The sequence below is a fragment of the Cupressus sempervirens genome, chromosome 8 (assembly GCF_028749045.1).
Source record: "Cupressus sempervirens isolate cs-2001-9-10 chromosome 8, ASM2874904v1, whole genome shotgun sequence".
Lineage (NCBI taxonomy): Eukaryota > Viridiplantae > Streptophyta > Pinopsida > Cupressales > Cupressaceae > Cupressus > Cupressus sempervirens.
This window is the reverse complement of record NC_143125.1, coordinates 50,494,628-50,516,714: the sequence shown is the minus strand read 5'-3', so window position 1 is coordinate 50,516,714 and position 22,087 is coordinate 50,494,628. Positions and strand designations below refer to the sequence as shown.

Sequence of the window (22,087 nt, the reverse complement as noted above, 5' to 3'; positions counted from 1 at the left end):
CTCCTCAAATCCTCTTCATCAATCATCTTGCTATGGCACTCAAATCAGATTGCATTTTCTTACTAATAAAGTTTGACATCAATGACAACATAATAATTGTCTCAATTGTAGTTTCCAACAACTTGTACAACTTTACCACATTGATTGATTGAATCACTATGCTATTTTCTCCCCTTAAGGACTATTCCAACAACATCAATTCATACATAATATATTCAATAAATAGAATGGAATGATGCACCAACATCTTCTTCTACTTTATATTGGGTGGGGGAATGACTCCTAACCTACCTCTTAGATACTCAATTTTATCCTTAGGTAATGGCTTTAATAATATATTTGCTACATGTTCATTGGTTGGCACATATTCCAACCTTATCTATGTACTTTTATACCAAGTGTATTTCTATAAAATATCACTTTCTTAGAAAAAAAATACATGACAAGAAAATGAGGTCATCAGCAAATCAAGGGCACACTACGGGTCAAATTGGCCCATGAGGGATGCACTATGATCTTGATTGATTAGGGGCATACTATGCCCCTTAGCTAGGTCCTAAAATCTCTGGGATCCCTTTAGGAACCCAAAACAGGTCTCATTTCAAATTAGGTAGAGAGTCTAAGATATATACATTTCAGTCTAGAGAGAAGATTCCAAGTGGATAGATGAAGGGAAAGGAGTACCTAGGAGGATATATCCTACATTGAGATTAATTCCATGAAAATATAAGCTTTAAAGAGGATCTATTAGGTTTTACCCCAATTTCACTTAGGAGAAAGGATAAAAAGGGAAGAAAGAAGGAAGGGTACAAATGAACAATGAAATCACCTTAAATGGGTGCTAAAATCATCATTAAATTGAGGTACTTCTAATTTAAGATCGTACATTTAGTCCCCACTTTAGTGAGAGTGTGGGTCAGCCCACACTTACGGTAAAGTAGAGAGAAGAAGAAGAGAAGAATTTGGAAAAACACAACAAGATAGAACATCATTTGGTCAAAGGGAATAAGGCCCTGAGACCAAGGATCCTAAATCCACATTCATACATTAGGGTGCAAAGAAAAACAAAGCTAAAAATACACAACAAGGGGATTAGTACTAAACAAAGCCAAATCAACCAGTGAAAGAAAATTAATTGAAGAAATGTCTCATCCACTAATATAATATTTGGAAAGCTATTATAAGAGCATAATTAATGACATAAGAAATGCAAGAGAAAAATCATTAATCAACATAACTGCTAGATCCATCTCTTCAAGCATGAAAGAAAAAAGAGAGAATAGAGAGGAAAAAGTGATTACCTTGCCCAATAGAGTGCCCACCCCACTGTAAATCACCAAGAGAGTTGTTGAAAAAGATGACATTTAATAGTCTAACAAGGTGGTAACTTGCTAGTCAACCCACCAAAGTTCCATCCATAGATGAATATCCATTGAATCACCATGTCATGTTTATGTGTAAAAAAATGTGTTACTTGTGTATGGGACTTATCAAGTTATATTTTAATACACTACTTATATTGGAACTTATCAAGTTGTATTGTAATCTATTTCTTATATTCGGACTTAGCAAGTTGTTATGCATTACCCAAATATAAGATTTAGCAATATATGTATCTATATGCATTACCTGTGTATGGGACTTAGCAAATTGTTATGCACTATCCACATACAATATTTAGCATATGTGTTTGTGTGTGCAAAAGAGAGATGACATAACAATTCATAGATTTTAGAATAACTTAGAAAGCATACCAAGCATCTAGGTTTAAAGTATTCTAAGGTATGCTCAGAATCCATATTTTCTACCCATGAGAGTAGAGACTATGTACAAAGAGGATACCTACTTCATGCAATAAGGAGATATCCTTAAAGCAAAAATGAAGATTACATTCATAGTGAAGATTTGTAACTCTTAAAATATAAGAACATAGACAAATTGTGACAAGGATAGATCCCTTATAGAAAGAGGATCCTCAAATGGAAGAAATCTTAATAACATCCACCTAAGAGGAGTGCTTGATTAAATTAACATCTACAAGAAAAGGAAAAGGTGAAGAAGAAAAATAATGCATATATTCAACCCCTTATGTAGGTGGAATAGTGATCCTTGGATGAAGGATTATAGTCTCCAAGAAAGGGAAAGTGTATATAATGGACATAGTTTTACTTGATAAAGAAGAGGTGATGACTTAGGCATGCACCTCTTGTAAAAGAGAGAATCCATAGCCAAGAAATCATTCTTCATAAAAAAAGAGCAATGTCACATAATAAAAAACTTCCACATAATTTAAAGAAATTAGATCCCTAAAAGGAGAGATATAGAATATACAACGTTTCTTGCCCTCCACTTATGAGACATGAAAAGAGATCTTTGGTAGATTATATAACAAAATCTTAGTAGATATAAGGATGAATCGTAAGCAAAAACTAATAGCCATGCACAAAATGCAAAAAACCTATATGCAAAAAGAAGGATATAGTGCTACACCATAGATGGGATAACGACATAGGATAATCAGTTCTAAACAATGTAAGATTCTATAAAAGATATCATAGATGGAGTAAGTAGATTATCATTAAATGATAAGCATTGAAATCCAAAGTATGAAAAGACATTTGCTAGGAAAAAATTGTGACCATGCATGTAACAAAGCAATACATACCCATAGATAATAATGTTCCATAAAACAATCCAAATCTAAAGAGAAATAAAATAAAGAGATGAAAGGATACCGTATTATGCCTACTCAGTTACCACAAAAAGAAATAACAAAGGGATAACATATCCTAGAGAGAAGAGAGAAAGAAAAACCAACACAAGACCTAAATGGTAGATTATTTATTATAGAATACAAATTCATAATAGACATTGGATGCATTGAAGAGGGGAAGGATACATTATGTCTCCCTAAGTGGCTTCAATTCATACTAGAGATATGCAAGAAAACATAAGAATGCAAGAAAAGATGTCATCATATAAAAGGAAAACAAATTAGCAAAGGGAGATAATGAATACCATGATATGAATTCATAGGATTTCAAGATTGAGATGTTCCATCCCAAAAGATCCCACAATAGTGTATCATATTTTATAATCTAAGTGGGAGAGTGAAAAATTAATATCTACTAATGATTTTCAATTTTGTCAATTGTAGAGAACACATAGTAAATAATTCAATGATTATTAAAGTAAACTCCCATATAATTTTCTATGAAGATTCATGTTGTAATTAAAATAATTATTGTTATTATTATTTATTGGGTGATATTATTTCATTCTATGCAACTTCTATTAGAAATTAAAGAATTTATAATTTACTTCAGTCATCAAATTACTAATAATTATTAGTAATGACCATAAACTAATATAAATTAAGTAGAATGATTGATCTCACTCTTCACCAACTCAAGTTAGAATGTAAAATTATTGAGCACCTAATATTGGACAATTGAAATGATTTTATTAAACCTCACAAAGACCAATTGAACTTAAACGAAACCAAGATTTACTTCCCTTTTACCTTATAAGTATATTTTTTAATATGAATTATTTCTGTAAAATCTCAATGTAAAGAAATATTTTTATCATCAATAATCTCTACTTGAAATCAATAGCAGTAGTGATAAAAAAATCCAAAAATTATAGTAATAATCTTTACAATATGAAATATTATTTCATCCCCCTAAACTAAGGAGTAACATTTCATTACAAGTCTATCTTTATACCTTTATGACTAATCATATGCTCTAAATTCTTGTTGAAAACCTATTTATATTTAATAATTTTCATTATGTCAAAACAAATATTAGATTCTAATTCTTACATTTCCCTAGACAATCATAATCATACATGACCTCTATCCAAGATTCATATCCTTAAATGTGTATTTGTGTGTGTGTGTGTGTACACACACACACACACACACACATCTATATATGATCCATATATGTATATGTATATATATAAATGTATATACATACGTACATATATGTATCTATGCATATATATACATACACACATACACACACACACACACACACACACACACACACACATATGTATGTATATATATGTGTGTATGTATATATATGCATACATACATATATGTATGTATGTATATGTATATACACATATATGTATATGTATATACACATATATGTATATGTATATACACATATATGTATATGTATATATACATATATGTATGTATGTATATACATACACACATGCAATATATATATATATTCACACACACATATATATAAATGTACATATATACATACATATACATACACACATATGTATGTATGTACATATATACATACATACATATACACATATACATATATACATATATATACATACATATACATATATATACATATATAAATATATATACATATATAAATATATATACATATATAAATATATATACATATATAAATATATAAATATATACATATACATATATACATATATAAATATATATACATATACATATATATACATATATATGTATATATGTACACACACACACACACACACACACACACACACACACACACACACACACACACACACACACACACACAATATATTCTCATAAAATTAGATTTACCATCACTATTAGATTTAAAAAATACACAACTATTCCTTTAGTGGAATCCAACCATCATTCAAGGATGTATGATAAGATGCTTCTCCTCATGTCACATTTTCAATCTTCTGTACAACATTATTTTCCTCTACATTCCCCTATCCAACCTATTATTTGTATGTAAATGAATCTTCTCGCTCCTCTATTTTAATTTGAAAATATACAACCACCTTATATTTTTCTTCAAATCTATCTAAAATGAAAGAACATTGATTTACTTATAAATCACCTCTCAAGGATAAAATATTTTCAAGGTTTCTTTTAACATTCTCATCATGTGTAATTATAGGAAAACATTATAAATCCAAAGAGTCTAATGTGGTAAAAAAACCTGCTTTCACTTTTCCACACATTGTACGATATAGTACCAAATAGAGGATAACATATCTATTAACTATGAAACAAATAATACTTACAAACACAATGTGAAAGCATTGGAGCACCACTTAACATGCTTCTAGCTTTGTCCACTAATATTTTGTTAAATCATTGTTATGATGTCATTTTATCATTGTGTACATGCACTTGTGAACGATCTAGTTGAACTGTTGATGAAGCAGTCAGTTAAGCAGTAGATGTAGCAGTTGGTTTAGCTTGTCAGATGCATGCAGAGAGTTGGTTATCGTTTATCACCTAAGGAAAATTTGGCTTCAGGTGGGCCCCTCCACTATTTCAACTACGGATCCTAGCACAACAAATAGCTCTATTAGTAGTTTTTGAATGGTGTTGGCATATAGAATCATTTGGCCTTCATCAAGGAATCATCGCTACCAATCTCTTCTCAACTATATCAAGCTATCTATAGGCAACTATAGTTGTACAGATAGAATGACACAACCAACCAATCCACCACCCTGTTGCGACCCCTCTTTTTCTATGGCCAGCAGGCACTGTGACTTATATCTCATGATACCCATATTTATGTAAGGTAGGGAAACATGGTTCACTAGCCCATGCATGAAAGCTAAGAATATTATGCCTATTTTCCATTTATATTAGAAGGAGAGTAATCCACTTGGATCAATACCTTTGGGAATAAGGTTTATTCAATTGTCCTTCACGATGGGTTGAATATGACTATTTAATTTTGCAAGATGAATAAAAGACCTTGGAAAAAAATTATGACAAAATAATTACTTTCAATTTGCATGATAGAACAAGAAAATGACTACATACATTCCATAATCTATTTTAGAAAGTATAGACAACAATTGAATTTTAATTTTAATTTGGCGTAGAATTGGTGACACCCAGACAAGAAAGGTGACCCACACCCATGACTTAGTTAAGTAGGGCAACTAGGTCTCACCTATTTCAAATATAATGAAAAGCATTATGTATCTCTCTTAAAGATCAATTTGTATGTATCTATATCCATTTTATACATGTTATGTACACAGACAAAAGAGAGACAAATTTGGGTTGAAAGGGGATTTCCTAGTTGAAAGCATAATTTTGGATTTAATCTTGAAATTGGAATTTACTTGAAATATAATTTAAAATGTGTTGATATGGAACCAAGGTTAGCTCTACAAATCGAAATGACTTATATCTTGTTGATGCAAATATTTTGATGTAATTAATTTTTTTTAATTTTTTGGTCGGTAATAAGTTATTTATTTATTTATATTGTAATAAAATATGAACATTACATAAGTACTTACAAGCTTCTTTAAAGCTATCCTCTTTACATACTTCTACCTAGTAAGATCCCTATACATTCCATGCTTCCCACGCTATATCCCTCAACTCCTAAACATGGTACACCCACCCTAAAAACATCTTAGCCTTTCATAATTTGGCTTTTTCAAATACATCAATAAGACACAAAAAGATACACATCAGTGACGTTCCAAAATTTCACTTTTTTCTTTGTCGGTTGATCCTCTTTTTTCATGGCCGTCGTCCCCATGCATTTTGTTCTTCATTCTCCAGCCAACACTAAATTGCCATCAGATTTTTATATTCATTCTTGTTGGTCAGCTTCACTTTCTCGCTCCCTTTCCCTTCACAAAAAATTCAAATCCTTTACCTTTAGACACATCCATCGATTTATCATCATAAAATCTAGACAAAATTGCCATGCCTCCCCTTTTGCTTCCTTGGTCTTCCACCCTCACCAAGAGTTTCTCTTTAACCATACCCCTTATCCTCCTTGCAATGACACTCCTCCTCTTCATAGGGTGGTTTATGAAGAAACCTTTGACCCTCTGCCCACTCTCCTCCACGAAGCTCTCAATTTCGATCCTCAACTTTGCCCATGCCTATTTTACTTTCTCTTTATACAATTCTTTATCCACTCCTGTTGGCCACCAAAAATAACACACTCTCCCTTTTCTCAAACCTTCCTCATAGTCTTTGTAGCACTCACTATAGTCAAATCCTTTGCCTGGCCAGGCCCACTCTAAAAGGGACTCTATCCCCCCACTAAATCATCAAGGAACAAATTTTTTGACCACCCACTTCACTTCTTCAATCAGACATGCATTTTCCAGTCCCCACGCCATTACAATGGCTATAATATCCATGTTGATCTTCCAGTGATGCATGGAGTTTTGGAAAATTTCACTAACTGTCTCTTTCACAGTCACTATAACTCCTGAAGTTGGGCATTTCAATAGTTGTTTTAGTTGTTTATCCTGCACCAATCCAAAAAGGGCTTTTTATTGTCGCTTTGTTTGAAAGGTATATGTTGCCTCCATCTTCTATCAAATTCATCACTTTCACTACTACAATTTATTGTTTTAGATAGTTTTATTTCCTTCACATAAGAATTTATTAAGTTTTCTGACTACCTTTCTCTTTAAGCCACTATCCCATCATTTCACCACACACTTTAGACCGGCCAATTGCCGTCTTTTCTCATTATGAGAGTCATAATTGGTGATTTGCACAATCTTTCCCCCTCCTATACTGACAGTCCTTTATATCCTTCTGACATCAGTTGTCACTCCTTCCTTACTCATCAACTTCGGTCTGTCTTAAAAAGGTTTACATTTAAACCCCATTAACTTCATCAACCTCCAAAATATCCCAACAACTACATAATTCATAAATTGGTCTTCCATCCTCTATTAAACTAGCCACCCACTTTGAAAAAGCATCTACCTCCCCATTTTCTTCCCTAAGCACATGACAAACTTTAAACTCCTCAAAATCCTTTAATTCCTCCATTATAGATTTATAAAAAAATTTAAGGTGCCATGCATGGATTGAATTTTTACTAACCACTTGCACCACAACCATTGAGTCTCCTTTCAAGATAATTTTCCTCCCTCCACATCTTTTAATACATTACAAAGCTAACAAAGAAACTTGAAACTCTTCCTCATTATTTGTTTCATCTTTCAATTTTAGTGCTCCACAAGCCACTATATTCCCTGCATTGTCTTTTACAATGCATCCCGCTCTTGAGTTCCTCAGATTTCCTTTTGAGGCTCCATCAAAATTTACTTTTAACCAACCCAAATCTTGGGCCTCCCACTTTTCCTCCTCCCTTTTCCTAGCTTTAGAGTTAGCCTTTCCCATATCTTCAGCCTTATCCATTTTAATCCCTAGCCATCGATTCTGAATTATCATATCTGCTTTTGTGAACACACAATCTGATAGGTTTTTCCTAAAGACTATTGCATTCATCACTTCTTCAATGGAATGGTCAATTCGGTCTAAAAGTTTCTTTAAAGACTCTGATCTATCTTGAAAAATTCTCCTATTTCATTCTTTCCAAACCTCCCATATCACAATTGAGGGGCGAATTCTCCATATACATTCTAAACAATTCCTTTTTCCTCCCCTTGGCCATGAAATGAAAAAGACCTTAAGAGAGGGACTCCATGGGCCTTCCCAACCAAGTTTTTCTTGAATGTGCCTCCAACAATTTGCTGCGACCTCAAAATTAAGCAATAAGTGATCCACATTTTCCTCATCCTTTCCACACATAAAACATTTTGTAGGGCCCTGAAAACCAAATTTTCATCTTCTCTCCCCTGTAAGATTCTTCCTTGAATTTCTAACCATGCAAATGTGCCTACCTTTGGGAGAATTTCCTTACTCTAGTACAAATCCTTTGCCTCAAAACACTCATCCACCCTAGAATCCAGAATTTCATATCCCAATTTAACTGAGTATTTCCTTGATGCTAGTACACACCAACTGATCTTGTCCTCTTTATTTAATATGCACACCTTTCTACCCTTAAAGATTTTCTTAAGAGTGTTTTGTTGTCTTTCCAACAGACCCTCCACTCTCCAATCTTTCCATTGCTAGCTTTTTTCAAAAATCCCTTCACATTCTACTAAATAGTTTCTAAGATTCCTGCCCCATCTTTCACACAAGAATTTTTTCAAATCTTCATCACCACATTCCTCTTCTAAAGATTTATTTCCATTCCATGAATCCTCCCAAAAATTTTCCCTCTTGCCATTTCCTATGACCTAAGAGATATGGTTAGTAATGATATGTCTACAAGATAAATAAAATTCCATATTGCTGAGCCTCCTATCAAAATTTGGATAGTTAAAATTTGTAAATTCTTAGTAAAATCCAAATATTTAGCCTTTGGAATCCTCATCCATAATTGCTCATCATCATTTTCCAATTGCCACACCAATATAGCCCCTAAGGCTATATTCATTGTATTCTAGTCTCTAATACCAGCCCCTCCATACTTTTTAAGCCTACACATTTTCTCTCATTTTAGTAAAGGTCACTTTTTTTCCTCACCTACCCCACTTTAGAAAAATATCTTCATTTTCCTTTCCACTAAATTTATCACCTTCTTAGGAATTTTTAAACACATCATTGAAAAAATCAGTACTCTTGAAACCACATATTTTAACATTAGAATCTGACCAGCTGAAGTTAGCCACTTACCTTTCCAACCTTCCATTCTTCTGAGGCATTTCTCCACCAATCCCTTCCAAACTTCTCCTTTGTTCTATCCTTGGAATAAGGGGATTCCTAAATATTTACTTGGGAGAGCTCCTTGCCTTATACCTAAAATTCTTCCTATAGCTCTTCTCTTTGAGAGGTGGGTATTAAAGAAAAAACTTTAGACTTTACCCAACTTATTTTTTTGTCCTGACACCTTCCCATAAATTTCTAGAGTTTTTTTCATAACTCTAGCTTCCCTCTCAAAAGCTTCTCCTATAAGGAAAGTGTCATCTACAAACAGTAAATGTGAAATAGGGTCCACACCCCTTGCAACTTTAACCCCTTTCTATTGGCCCTTATCCCTCTTATCTATAATCAATATTCCTAGCACTTCAGCCAAAATTATGAATAGAAAAGGGGATAAAGGATCACCTTGTCTTATTTCTTTATCTAATTCAAAAAAACCTTGGGGGCTTCCATTAACCAAAACCAAGAACCTTACTGAATTTAAACAACCTTGAACCCATCTAATCCATTCCTCTTTGAACCCAATTTTTTTTAGAAATTTAAATAAAAAGACTCTATTTACCTCATCATAGGCTTGTTTTATATCCAACTTAACCATCATTTTGCTTAGTTTATTTGTTTTGACTGAATGAATCATTTCATATGCTATTATCACCCCTTCAAAAATTGATCTTCCAGGTGCAAATCCACTCTGCTCTTCTGATATTACACTATTTAGCACCTCTTTTAGTTTGTTAGCCACCATCTTTGATATGATTTTATACACAATATTGCATAAAGATATTGGTCTAAAATCATCAAAAGAGTTACATTCCTCCTTTTTAGGAACCAACACAATTAAGGTGTTATTTAAATCCTTAAGAACAAATCCCCCTCTTCTTGACTCCTCCACCATTTCCCAGATTTCATCTTCAATACACTCCCAAATAAGTCTGAAGAAACTCCTTGTGAAACCATCAGATCCTAGACTCTTATTTTTTCGTAAGCCCCATAGTGCTTGTTTTACTTCTTTTGAAACTACAACATTTAACTTTTTATTTTTCTCATTCGTAATGCACTTTTGAATACTTTCTAGCACCTCCTCATCTAATTCCTCCTACCCATCCTCTATCTGACCTCTATCCTTGAAGAAATTAACTGCTGCCTTTTTTATCAGGGTTGGATCATTTATGATCTCACCATCACCATTTTTTATTGAGAAGATCTTGTTGTGAGCCTTTCTGATTTTAACTAAATTATGAAAAAACTTTGTATTCCTATCTCCCTCTTTTAGCCACATTTCCCTAGATTTTTGCCTCCAAAACAATTCTTCTCCTAAAAGGGTCTCATCATACTCTTTTTTAAGCCTCTTTTCCTTTTTAAAACCTTCCTCATTCATTCCTTCTTCAATCATCTTATCATTTAAGATTTTAAAATCTGCTTCCAATTCTTCTTTCCTTTTAAAAATGTTTTGAAAAGATTCCCTATTCCACAACTTCAATTTTTTTTTGATGAACTGAAGCTTCTTAAAAATATTAAAAGCCATATTACCTTCCCTCTTTGGAGCTTCTTGACACCAACTTTCCACCATTTCCTTAAAACCATCTACCCTCATCCACATTGCTTCAAATTTAAAAGGACAACAGTCTAGAGTTAGCTCCTCCTATAATCTTACACTAATGGGAAAGTGGTCAGATCCATGAATAGGAAAGATCTCAGTATCCATCGACCTATGCATTTTGGTCCAATCCCCCATAGTAAAAACCTATCCAAGTTTTTAGCAATATTGACATAATCTTGCCTCCTATTGTTCCATGTGAATTCACCCTGTTTAAAAGGCATATTAATTAGCCCATTATCCATAACAAAGGAGGAAAAGTCTTCCTATGAGGTAGACCTCCATCCCTTACCCCCTTTCTTTTCCTCTGGGTATAAGATTGCATTGAAGTCTCCCCCTATAATGGTAATCTCCTCATGTAAAATTTCTAGCAAATTTGTAAGTGTTTTCCACAAATCTCTTTTCTTTCTACTTTGAGTTGGGCCATAAACATTAATGACATTTAAGTCATATCTCAATTGTTTTGAGGAAATCTTTAACCACTGCCAATTCTTTCCTGACTGCATTTGAACTCCCTTTATTGTTTCTTTGTTCCATAGGACACCTAAACCCCTTGAAGCTCCTTCACCTACTTCCCAAATGCTCTCCCATCTACAAAACTTACTTCTCACTCTTCCCACATCTTCCAAATTTACCTTCATTTCTTGCAAGAACATTATATCCAGTTTTGCTTGCTCCAGGCCTCTCTTGACCAAGCAGATTTTGTTAGGGGCATTGCATCCCCTGACATTCCATGAGAGGATCTTCATCCCTTCTGGGAGGGGTTCCTACCCCTTCCCAATTTCAGTTTACTCTACCCTCTTACACTTCCTACTATCTGAATCAAAGCATTTATTGTTCTTCTACCTCTCTTTTGACTCTCACCAAATGAAGCTTTATGTTTTTTACTCTCTAACTTCTCAATGGTTCTTTTTTCTTTCAGGATCAGGTTTTCCTCCACTCCAAAAAATTCTTCATCCTCTACATCATCCCCTTCTTCCTCCATCCCATTTAGACTCTCCTTAGAGCTTGATTCCCCTGATTTCCCTTTCAAATTCTTGATTGGGGAAATTTCAATATCCTTAAACATCTCCTCAATCCCCCCTTCCATATCCCCATCCTGCCCTGTTAAATACCCTTCATTTTCCTCCCATTCTCTATTTTCTTCTCCTGATTTCTCAACCCTCAGTTCATTATGGCACTCCCTCTCTTGAGGTTCTCGATTAACTACCTCTTCCTTGTTAATCCCATTTACATTTTTATCTGCACCCCCACTTGACAACCTCTCTTCTTCCATTGACCTAGTCCAAACATTCACTCCAATATCATCATTCACCCACCTTAACCCTCCTTGCTCTGCCACTTCAACCACCTATTTTTGCCTACTCTCCATTTTTGCTTCCGTCCAAGTTTCCTATCTCTACATCTAAAACTTGAACATCTTTTAAAAACGTATTTTCCCTCCAACCATCTTCATGATAGTTGTTTGCTCTCTTTTTTTCCATCATAACATTCTCTATGTCTACAATATCCCTCTTCCATCTGCCATCATTCCCATCCTTTTGCCCCTTCAAATTCCTTGCTATCTTTGTTTCCCTTCTAAGAAGCTTTTCCTCTTCCTTATCTTTATTATGCCCCTCTTGTTTGCATTCTTCAGAGTTATGTTCCTCATAAAGATAGAACTCACATACCTTTAATCCTTCCTCTATTGACACTGGTTGTCTCCATACATTCCCATCAATAAAGATTTCAATCAATTTTGGGATTGGATGGCAATCCTTCCACATTATGTACACCCTAGGAAACATTTGCAAAGTTACATTGTCTACCATTTTTATTGCTTTTATATATGTTTCTAGTTTATTACCTATCTCTCTGTAACATTGATCCTACTAGTAGTTTTGGGGGAAATTCCTTAACACTATCCATATAGGGATTTCCTTTATTACCTCCTTTGTTGGGTTGAAAATTTTGGTCCATTTCTTTAAATAGAACCCATATCCATCCATAAAATAAGGGCCACTATTCTTAATCCAATATCTATCTTATGCTATATCCACTGTGACCATACAGAAACCATTCTCCAAAGATTTGAAATCCTTCACTTCCACCCACTTCTCATCACACCATTCTTTCACCTTCTCTATTTCAAAATCTAGCCCTCCCCACTTTAGAAATAGAGCATTTTTTTTCAAGAAAATCACATCTCTCCTTTATCACACATTTGTCTATCACTACATTCTCCACTATGCAACACATCCACTACTGATCCCTAACTCTTTGTTGCTCTAGATTTACCACTTCTTGTGGTTTCCTCATTTTTGTTGCTATATTTTCAAAATCCACCTTCCCATGCAAATTCATCAATATAAATCTTTGCACCAGGTGTATTCTTCCTCCATATTCATTCTATTTGGCTCACCCATCTTGCCATTTGTCTCCATTATTTTGGCCCACTTTCTTCCATTGAAAACTATCTCCGAGTTCTATGGCCACTTTGCCATCTCCCATTCCTGTTACCCCAATAAAACCTTCCCTCATGCTTCCTAAATGGTTCCCAACCCTTATTAGCCCTTCCAAACCAACCAAAGTTTCTCCTATTATCTTGAAACCCTCTTTGGTTTCCTCTCCTCCATTGCTCCACCATGGCATCCCTAGCGATCAGATTTTATTCAATGTAATGAAAAATGTTGATGCAATAACATGAATCCATAATATCTAATAGGAAGATCATGAACATATGATTTTACGAATGTTTTTGTATCTCACCACAAAGAAAGATTCAAATGAGAATGCTTTGAATGTTTGGGTGTTTAATTGAAACTTGTGTCTATACAAATGAGGGAGGTAAACTTGACTTTATACTTGTCTATAGTATTTTGGGATGTGAATTTTGGAGCAACTTGACACAAGTTTTAATTTCATACCCCCATAAGATAATTAATGCACATTTAAGATTTGGGGCCAAGCAAGATGAAGTGGGTTGCCCAAGGTGACCTAATTCAAGGGTCAAATTTCAAATTGGGACTTAGGTTCCAAAATGCTAGGGGGAGTTTAATTTCTTGTTGGAATTGAGTTGGATTCATGGGATCAAGTATGATAATTCATACATGCTAAAATAGGTCAGAGGGAGAAAGAAATTGCATAGGAATTTAATTTATATTCCTACATTTAGCCCTTCACTTTAGTGGGAGTATGATATTATGCACTTATGGTAAAGTAGAATAAATTGAGATGTGCACACATGCAAAATACTGGAAAGAGCTAGGACATCACTAAGTTCAAGGGAACAAACCCACAAATATAAGAATATTGCTAGGTAAACCATGTCCAATGTAATAATCAAACTTAGCATCAATAGTATCAACAAGATAGGGTTCATTATTAGGTTGAGTTGGATTGAAATTCAAAGATGCCAAATTAGCATCCATGCATGTTTTGAGCAAGAAGTTTGAGTGTAGAATTTATTATTTTTATATTTTCTATGAAAGTAGAGTATGAATTATAATGATCCAATTCATCCTCTTTGGGAGGAGATGGTATATTTATTTACATTGGAGAGAGGATGAAGAAATTGAGAATGATTAATATTTCATATTTATTCTATCACCAACTTCTGTAATATGCACTACCTTGTTGTAGATAAATTTGAATCTTTGATGAAGAGTAGAAGGGACAACCTGCATTGCATAAAGCTGAGGACTACCTTGAAGAAGGTTGTATATGAGATTATTGGGTATATCTATCAAAATATTTAGAATAACTGAGATGGGGAGGGCGGGGGTGGGCGTTGAATTAGTTATCCAAGGTCCAGATCTACTAATTGAATAAACAAACACTTAATCAACTTTAGATCTTATCATTCCATAGCTTGGTCTCTACAGTCAACTATTAGCAACATCAACTAGTTGTCCACTATCCTAAAATAATAGGCTTGCATAATGTAAACATTAAATAGTAAAGCAACAACATCCACACAAGTATGACACTAGGATTTAATGTGGAAACCGAATTTGGGAAAAAACACCAGCAACATGTCACCAATTTTCACTCTTATGAGGTGAACTATGTTAGGAACCATTTCTGTTAAAGGTTTACAAAGCACATTGTTAAATGTGGCCTTGTTAAAGGATTTAATCACCCTATTAGGAGTGGCCTTGTTAGAGGACTTTAGAATATTCCATTAGAATGTCACACTGTTAAAGTATTTACATATGATTTTTAGGTCAACCTTGATTAAAGGATTTCAAATACTATTTATAATGCTTAGAAAGTAACAATGGGGTTTTGATCTGTCAAGTAAAACTCACTTTGCATGTACATATCTCAATTTGGCTCTAATGCATCGATTCACTCTCTGGCCTCCATTCTCATCCTTGTCTCTAATTTTCTTGGCAACCCTTGAAGAAATCACTCTTCACCTCTTCTCAACCTTCTACTTTCATTCATTAGTCAATAACATTGGTAGCAAGTCCAACCTTCAAACTTTGTGGAGCATCTTGAAAGTTTTCCTTTGTGCCTCTTTAAATAGGTAATTCTGATCTTTTTTCTGCTTAAACATCATTGTAGATCTTAGGGTTTATGATTAAATCTACCACATACAATGAATCTAATCACTATTTAGTTTATTCTCTTCTTTTCTAGAAACTTCTCTTGGAATTCATTCCTTAGGATGTTTACCTAATCCTCTTTTGGCATTAAATGATCCAACTCATCAATTCTTATCTCCAACATTCTTTCCATATCCCAAGAAATCAACTTAGTCAGCTGAAAATTATGATTTCTTGTAAAATGTTAAAATGTTATTCCTCAACCAACACTAAGTTTTGACACTCAGTCATCTCTGGGTTACTTGGTCATTACTAAATATCTTTCTCGACATATATACTATCACTCAGTCACTACTGATGCTCAGTCAACACTAATTCTAAGCTTGGTTGACACTAGCATCACTCAACATAAAATTTAAGTTCTTTAATCTTCTATTTTGTTACTCGGTCAAGCCTATGTAGTTGATCTATCTTTGATCACATCTTCAGAGCTTTAGCATTACTACATTCTTTCTTGTAAAATGAATTAAACATTCCATTTATCTTGTCAAAGTCCAACTATTCAAGTGTCCATTTGTAGTTTCATCTTTATAAGTCAACCTTTCCTCTAGATACTTTTGTTATGAACAACTTCTCAAATCCTCTTCATCAATCAAATAGATACGACACTTAGATCATATAACGAATTGTCTCACCAATAGTTTTGACATCAATGAAAACACAACAATTGTTCCAATTCTAGTTTCCAACAATCTCCCTATTTGGCATTGATGGCAACACCTCTAGTTACCATGCAATCCAAAACTTTTACTGACTTGAGAAACTCCCTCTATGTATTAGATCTTCATAAGTTCTCTCTTTCAAATCAAATCTAGCAATACTTCAAGTAAGTCTTATGCGCTCCCTCTTACTAATCTCTCCCTTTTTTTTGGGTCTTGTAATAGCTTTCACTATCTCCTCCTTCATTTTGATCTTTCTTCTTCTGAATAACCTTCAATCTATTGGATAACCTCTCTTTCTATCTTATGGTAACTGGATAATCACTATCTCCCTCTTTGAAAACAATGCCAAAGAAATTTCAACTTATGCATCTTTTTCATGTAGATACTTTCATGTCAAGTTTGAATTCTTCATCGGCCATCTTTTTATGACCAACCCATTATTCTATTCTTCTTCTTCACTACTACCTATTGACCCTATGGTAAGACATATTGTCAATTAGTGACAAACCACTTAAGCTGTCCAATAAGGTCAGTTAATAGTACAATCAAGATCTACAAAAGGGAGTAGATTTTAGTGTAGTCTGAGGAGATGAAGGTTTACTGTGTTAACAGAGATCACAATATAAATTGAGCCATTCAATATTGTTAGTGGAAAACAAGCCTCATGTGTGAACCGAGTTCATAGAATTAACCAAGCTCTTTATGTAAATTGAGCTAGCTATATCACCCGAGTTTCACAATGTTATCTGAGCATCTAGTGCTAACTGAGAAAGAGTATCACTCGAGCTCATTGTATTGCCCGAGTGTTAGCAAAAGATCAAAAACATTATATTTTCTGAGCATCAGTTCTTGAGCCAATTTAAATGAATAATTAATTATTATGAAGATATCTCTTGTGGGAGTTAACTTGGTATAGAGTTATTGTTTGAAGGGTATATAAGAAAGACAAATTAATTTGTCTAATTATGTATTTTGGAAGAGTAGAAGATACATGATTATTTTGGAGACAAGAAGTATGGAGAAAAGTATGTAATCAAGCTACAAGACAGTATACAGGGAAGAGTAGCGACTCATCCATCATAGTTAGGTAATCATATTATTCAAAAAATCTTATTCAAAAAATCAAATTGTAAAGAAGAGATCAACTTGTTGATTCATTCTAACAAGTGCATCAGTCAAATCCTCTAACCAAGTGGACCTAACAATCTTATGCTAAGTATCTTAACAGAGAACATACTTTATTGTATTGTAAAATCCTTTTGCAAGGTGAACCTAGCAATCGTTCATACTCCTAATAGAGTAGATCACCATAAGTGATCAATTGTAACCCCTAACATGCCAACTTTATTACTACAATAGTGAAGCATTGTGGGTGTCATCCTCATCCCAGTTTTATCTTCTACTTGGAGACTCTCTAGGTTACCATATCTTGTGCCAAAGTGTTATGGTGTAGATTTATTTGTGTTGATGCATGAAAGTATATTAGATAACCTAAAGAAGTAAAATTAATCTAAGAAAAGTTTTATTGGTTCTTGATTCACCCCCCTCCTCCCCCCCTCCAGTCACTTGCTTGTCATTAAATTTCCAACCCTACCTTAGGAATCTCCTAAAGTAGAACTGTCTACATCAATTTGTAAGATATTATAATTAGCACATTTGATGCAAAGCTTTACTTCAACTTAAGTAGCTTTTTCTAAGAGAATTACCTACAATTTACCTCTAATATATTCATGATAATCTTTAGGTAAATCTTTAGTGAATATGTTAGCTATTTTCTCTTTCATGTTCACATTTCTAATTTCACTTCTTTCAATTGAACTAACTCTCTCAAGCAATGATACTTGATAGCAATATGCATCATTTTTGTGTGCATTACAGGATTCTTTGATATGTTAATAGCACTTGCATTATCACAATAGATTATCACTGGAGCTATGATCTCTTCCTTCATACCTTTCAATGATTACTTGATCCATATGATATTTGAACAATTCACTACTACCACCACATACTCATCTTCAGATGTTGACTGGGAAATATGGTTTTGCTTCTTTCTTGTCCATGAGATTAGTCTCTTTCCTAGAAAGAATGCACCTCCACTTGTGCTCAACCTATCATCAACATTTCGTACCCAATAAAAATGAGTGAATACCTTCAGTTCAAACCTATCATTCTTATTGTAATACAATCTATAGTCTTCAATTCCTTTTAGATATCTTAGTATTCTTTTTATTGCGATCATATGATTTTCCTTAGGACTTGCAAAAAATCTTGCAACTATCCCAACTACTAATGCAATATCAGGTCTTCTATGGACAACATATTGTAGTTTACTAATCATTGATCTGTATCATGTCTGGTTCACATCAATAGAATCATCATTCTTAGATAATTTGTGCCATGTAACCATAGGTGTACTAATTGGTCTTGAATCTTCCATTCCACAAGTTTTTAGTATCTTCTTGATATATTTGGACTAAGTAATGAAGATACCTTGCTTCATTTGATATACTTGTAAGCCAAAAAAGAAATTAACCTCACCAAACATTGACATTTCAAATTCCTTCTTCATTCCATTAGCATATGATTTTCATAATGCTTCCTTGCCTCCAAATATGATATCATCAACAAAATTTTCAGATAGCAATACCTTATTATTCTTACTAGTTTTCAAGTATAGATTGTCATTACTATTTCTTCTTGCAAATCCAATCTTTGTCAAATAGTTATGCAATATTTCATACCATGCTCTAGGGCTTGTTTCAAACTATATAAAGCTTTGTGAAACTTACACACCGTATTTTTCTTTGTAAGATCCACAAATCCTTCAGGCTTCTCTATGTATATTTCTTCTTCAAGTATCTCATTCAAAAATGCAGATTTGATATCCATCTAATATACCTTAAATCCTTTATAAGAAGAATATACAAGAAGTGTTCTAACTCCTTCTAGTCTTGCTATAGGAGAAAATATTTCGCCATAATCAACACTTTCTTCTTGTGCATATCCTTTGCATACCAATCTAGACTTGTTTCTTGTGACCTCACCATTTTTATTCAACTTGTTCCTAAATATCCACTTTGTTCCTATAACATTTTTGTCTTTGGTCTAGGTACTATGGTCCATGTTTTATTATTTTATACCTATTCAATTTCTTCATTCATTACTTGTATCCAATCTTCATTCTCCAAAGTATCTTTCACAAATTTGGGATCGAACTCACAAAGTAAGAATGTATCACTTATGATTCTTTAACTTGTCATAGCACTAGACTCTTTGTCTGCAATGATATGTTCAAGTGCATGATGTCTTCTTATATATTTTGCTAATACATGATATTTTCTTCTTTGTTCTTCGATAGGTTCATCTTGAAAGGTTATTTCAAGCTCTCTCTCTCTCTCTCTCTCTCTCTCTCTCTCTCTCTCTCTCTCTCTCTCTCTCTCTCTCTCTCTCTCTCTCTCTCTCTCTCTCTCTCTCTCTCTCGTTTAGGCTATGGTTCATTTTTTGCATGCTCAATTCCATGTTTCTCGACACCCACAATCTATTTCTCAAAAGTTTCCTATTGCAACTTAACATTCCCAATCTGTTGTGGATTTGCAGCTTCATTTTCTTGATAAGGTGTGGTGCTAGGAGCACTCCCATTCACATATATGAATAAAATATAGTGTTTAGGTTCTATTTTGCACTCGATTTCATTCTTTTATGTATACTCATCAAATTTCACATTTGCACTTTCCACAACTTTGTTAGTGTTAGAGTTCAAACACTTATAAGCTTTTCTCTTAGTGGAGTAACCTAGCAATATGGCTTCATCAATTTTAGCTTCAAGTTTTCCATTTTTATTATCCTTAAGTATGTAACATTTTCTTCCAAAAAAATAAAATACTTCACATTAGGAGCATAACCATATCATAATTGAAAAGGTGTAACATTTGTACCTTTCTTGACTTGTACTCCAATCAGGGTATAAACAACTGTACTTACAACTTCTCTCCAGTATTTTTGTGACACATTTTTCTTAATCATCAATTTTCGAGCACATTCCATGTTTGATCTATTTCCTTTTTTAGCTATTCCATTTTGAGGAGGGGTCCTAGGTTCATACATCCATCTTTTTCTTTTATCACTACAGAATATGTTGAACTCATTGGAAATGAATTCAATACCTCTGTCAAATCTCAAGCATTTTAGACTCTTCCCTTTCTCCTTTTCAACTCTAGCAAAATACGACTTAAATAACCAAAAAGCATCAATTTTTCCTTTGAGAAATATCACAGTCATCATTCTAGAATAGTCATCAACAAATAGAATGAAATATTTGTCTCCACAATAGCTTTGAACACCAATAGTTCCACATAGGTCAATATGAACCAATTCCAAAATATCATTAGATGAGTATGTCCTACTCTTAAAACTAGACTATGCCATTTTCCCCAATTGACATTGCTTACACATAACATTATTAGGTTTCTTTAGTTTTGGCAAACCTCTTACTCTTTTCATTTTTCTAATGGTAACCAAATTATCAAATTTTATATGACATAACATCTTGTGCCATAACCAAATATCTTCATGTTGTGCAAACAAATATATCTCATCAGATAAATCTAGATATAACAAGTTACCTCTTGTTTAATTACCACTTCCCATCAGTTTACCATCAACATCAAATATTTTGGTGTTTCTGTGATGGAATTCAAATTTGTACCATAATTTATTTAATTGTGAAATACTCAATAGATTATAGTTAAGTCCTTCAAATCAATAAACATTGACACATTTGATCTTATTAGTTAGTTGTATTGATCCTTTAACCTTCACATGACATGGAACATCATTACCAAATTTAACACAGCTACCCTTGTATGGTCCAATGTTCTCAAATTTACTTCTATCACCAGTCATGTGATTAGAACAACCACCATCACTTTTATTTATAAAAGAGATCAATGCAATTTTCTCATCTTCACTAGAATCTTCTTTCATAGCATTACAGACTAATTCTTCAATAATATAACAAGATTTCCTATCTTTATCTTTGTAGTCCTTGTTCTTCTTGTTGTCTCAATCATCTCTTCTTCCTTTGTACTTTCTTTCCTTCCTTGCATCCTTTTCTTCTCTGTCAGGACATCTTGCAACAATATGACCAACTTTTTTGCATGAAAAATAGATCATAGGAAGTTTTCCTTTATATTTTCCTTTGCCTCTTCCATCTCTCCTAGCCATTAATGCCTCAAGTTCATCATCAAAAGTACTAGTTGTGATTTAAAATCATAGTCAATAGTAGTAGGAGTGTAATTGTCAAAATTAGACATCTCAAAAGCAGCAATCCTACTAATCACACTTTCTAGAGTTAGGGTATTACCTAGTGTACATCTTAGTTCTTGTATTGTAGAAACCCTAATATCATGAATAGGAAGTATAGTTCTCAATACCTTGCTTATTACTATTTCATTCTCAATCTTTCCTTTAGCTCCTCTAATAACATTGAAAACCTCTTTTATTCTTGCACAATATTGAACTATGTTCTTACCTTCTGACATTCTTATTTCATCAAATTTTCCTCTCAAGCTTTCTAATTTGGCTCTCATGACATTATCATCTCCTCCATAGATGGTCTTTGGTTTATCCCACATTTCCTTTACATTCTTGCAATCTTTTATGTCATCAAACTCAACAT

The 22,087-nt window shown here is 33.5% G+C and overlaps 1 protein-coding gene and 1 pseudogene across 1 annotated transcript in view; one reads left to right on the top strand and one right to left on the bottom strand.

The window, feature by feature from the left end:
• LOC149541562 (replication factor C subunit 4 pseudogene) overlaps positions 1–11,893 on the top strand; it is a 50,129-nt pseudogene extending 38,236 nt beyond the window's left edge.
• Positions 11,894–12,517: 624 nt separating this feature from the next.
• LOC149541561 (uncharacterized) overlaps positions 12,518–22,087 on the bottom strand; it is a 61,578-nt gene continuing 52,008 nt past the window's right edge. Inside the window, exon 8 of the mRNA XM_089795626.1 lies at positions 12,518–12,849. Coding sequence (XP_089651752.1) covers positions 12,518–12,849 — 332 coding nt within the window. The remainder of the gene's footprint in view (positions 12,850–22,087) is intronic.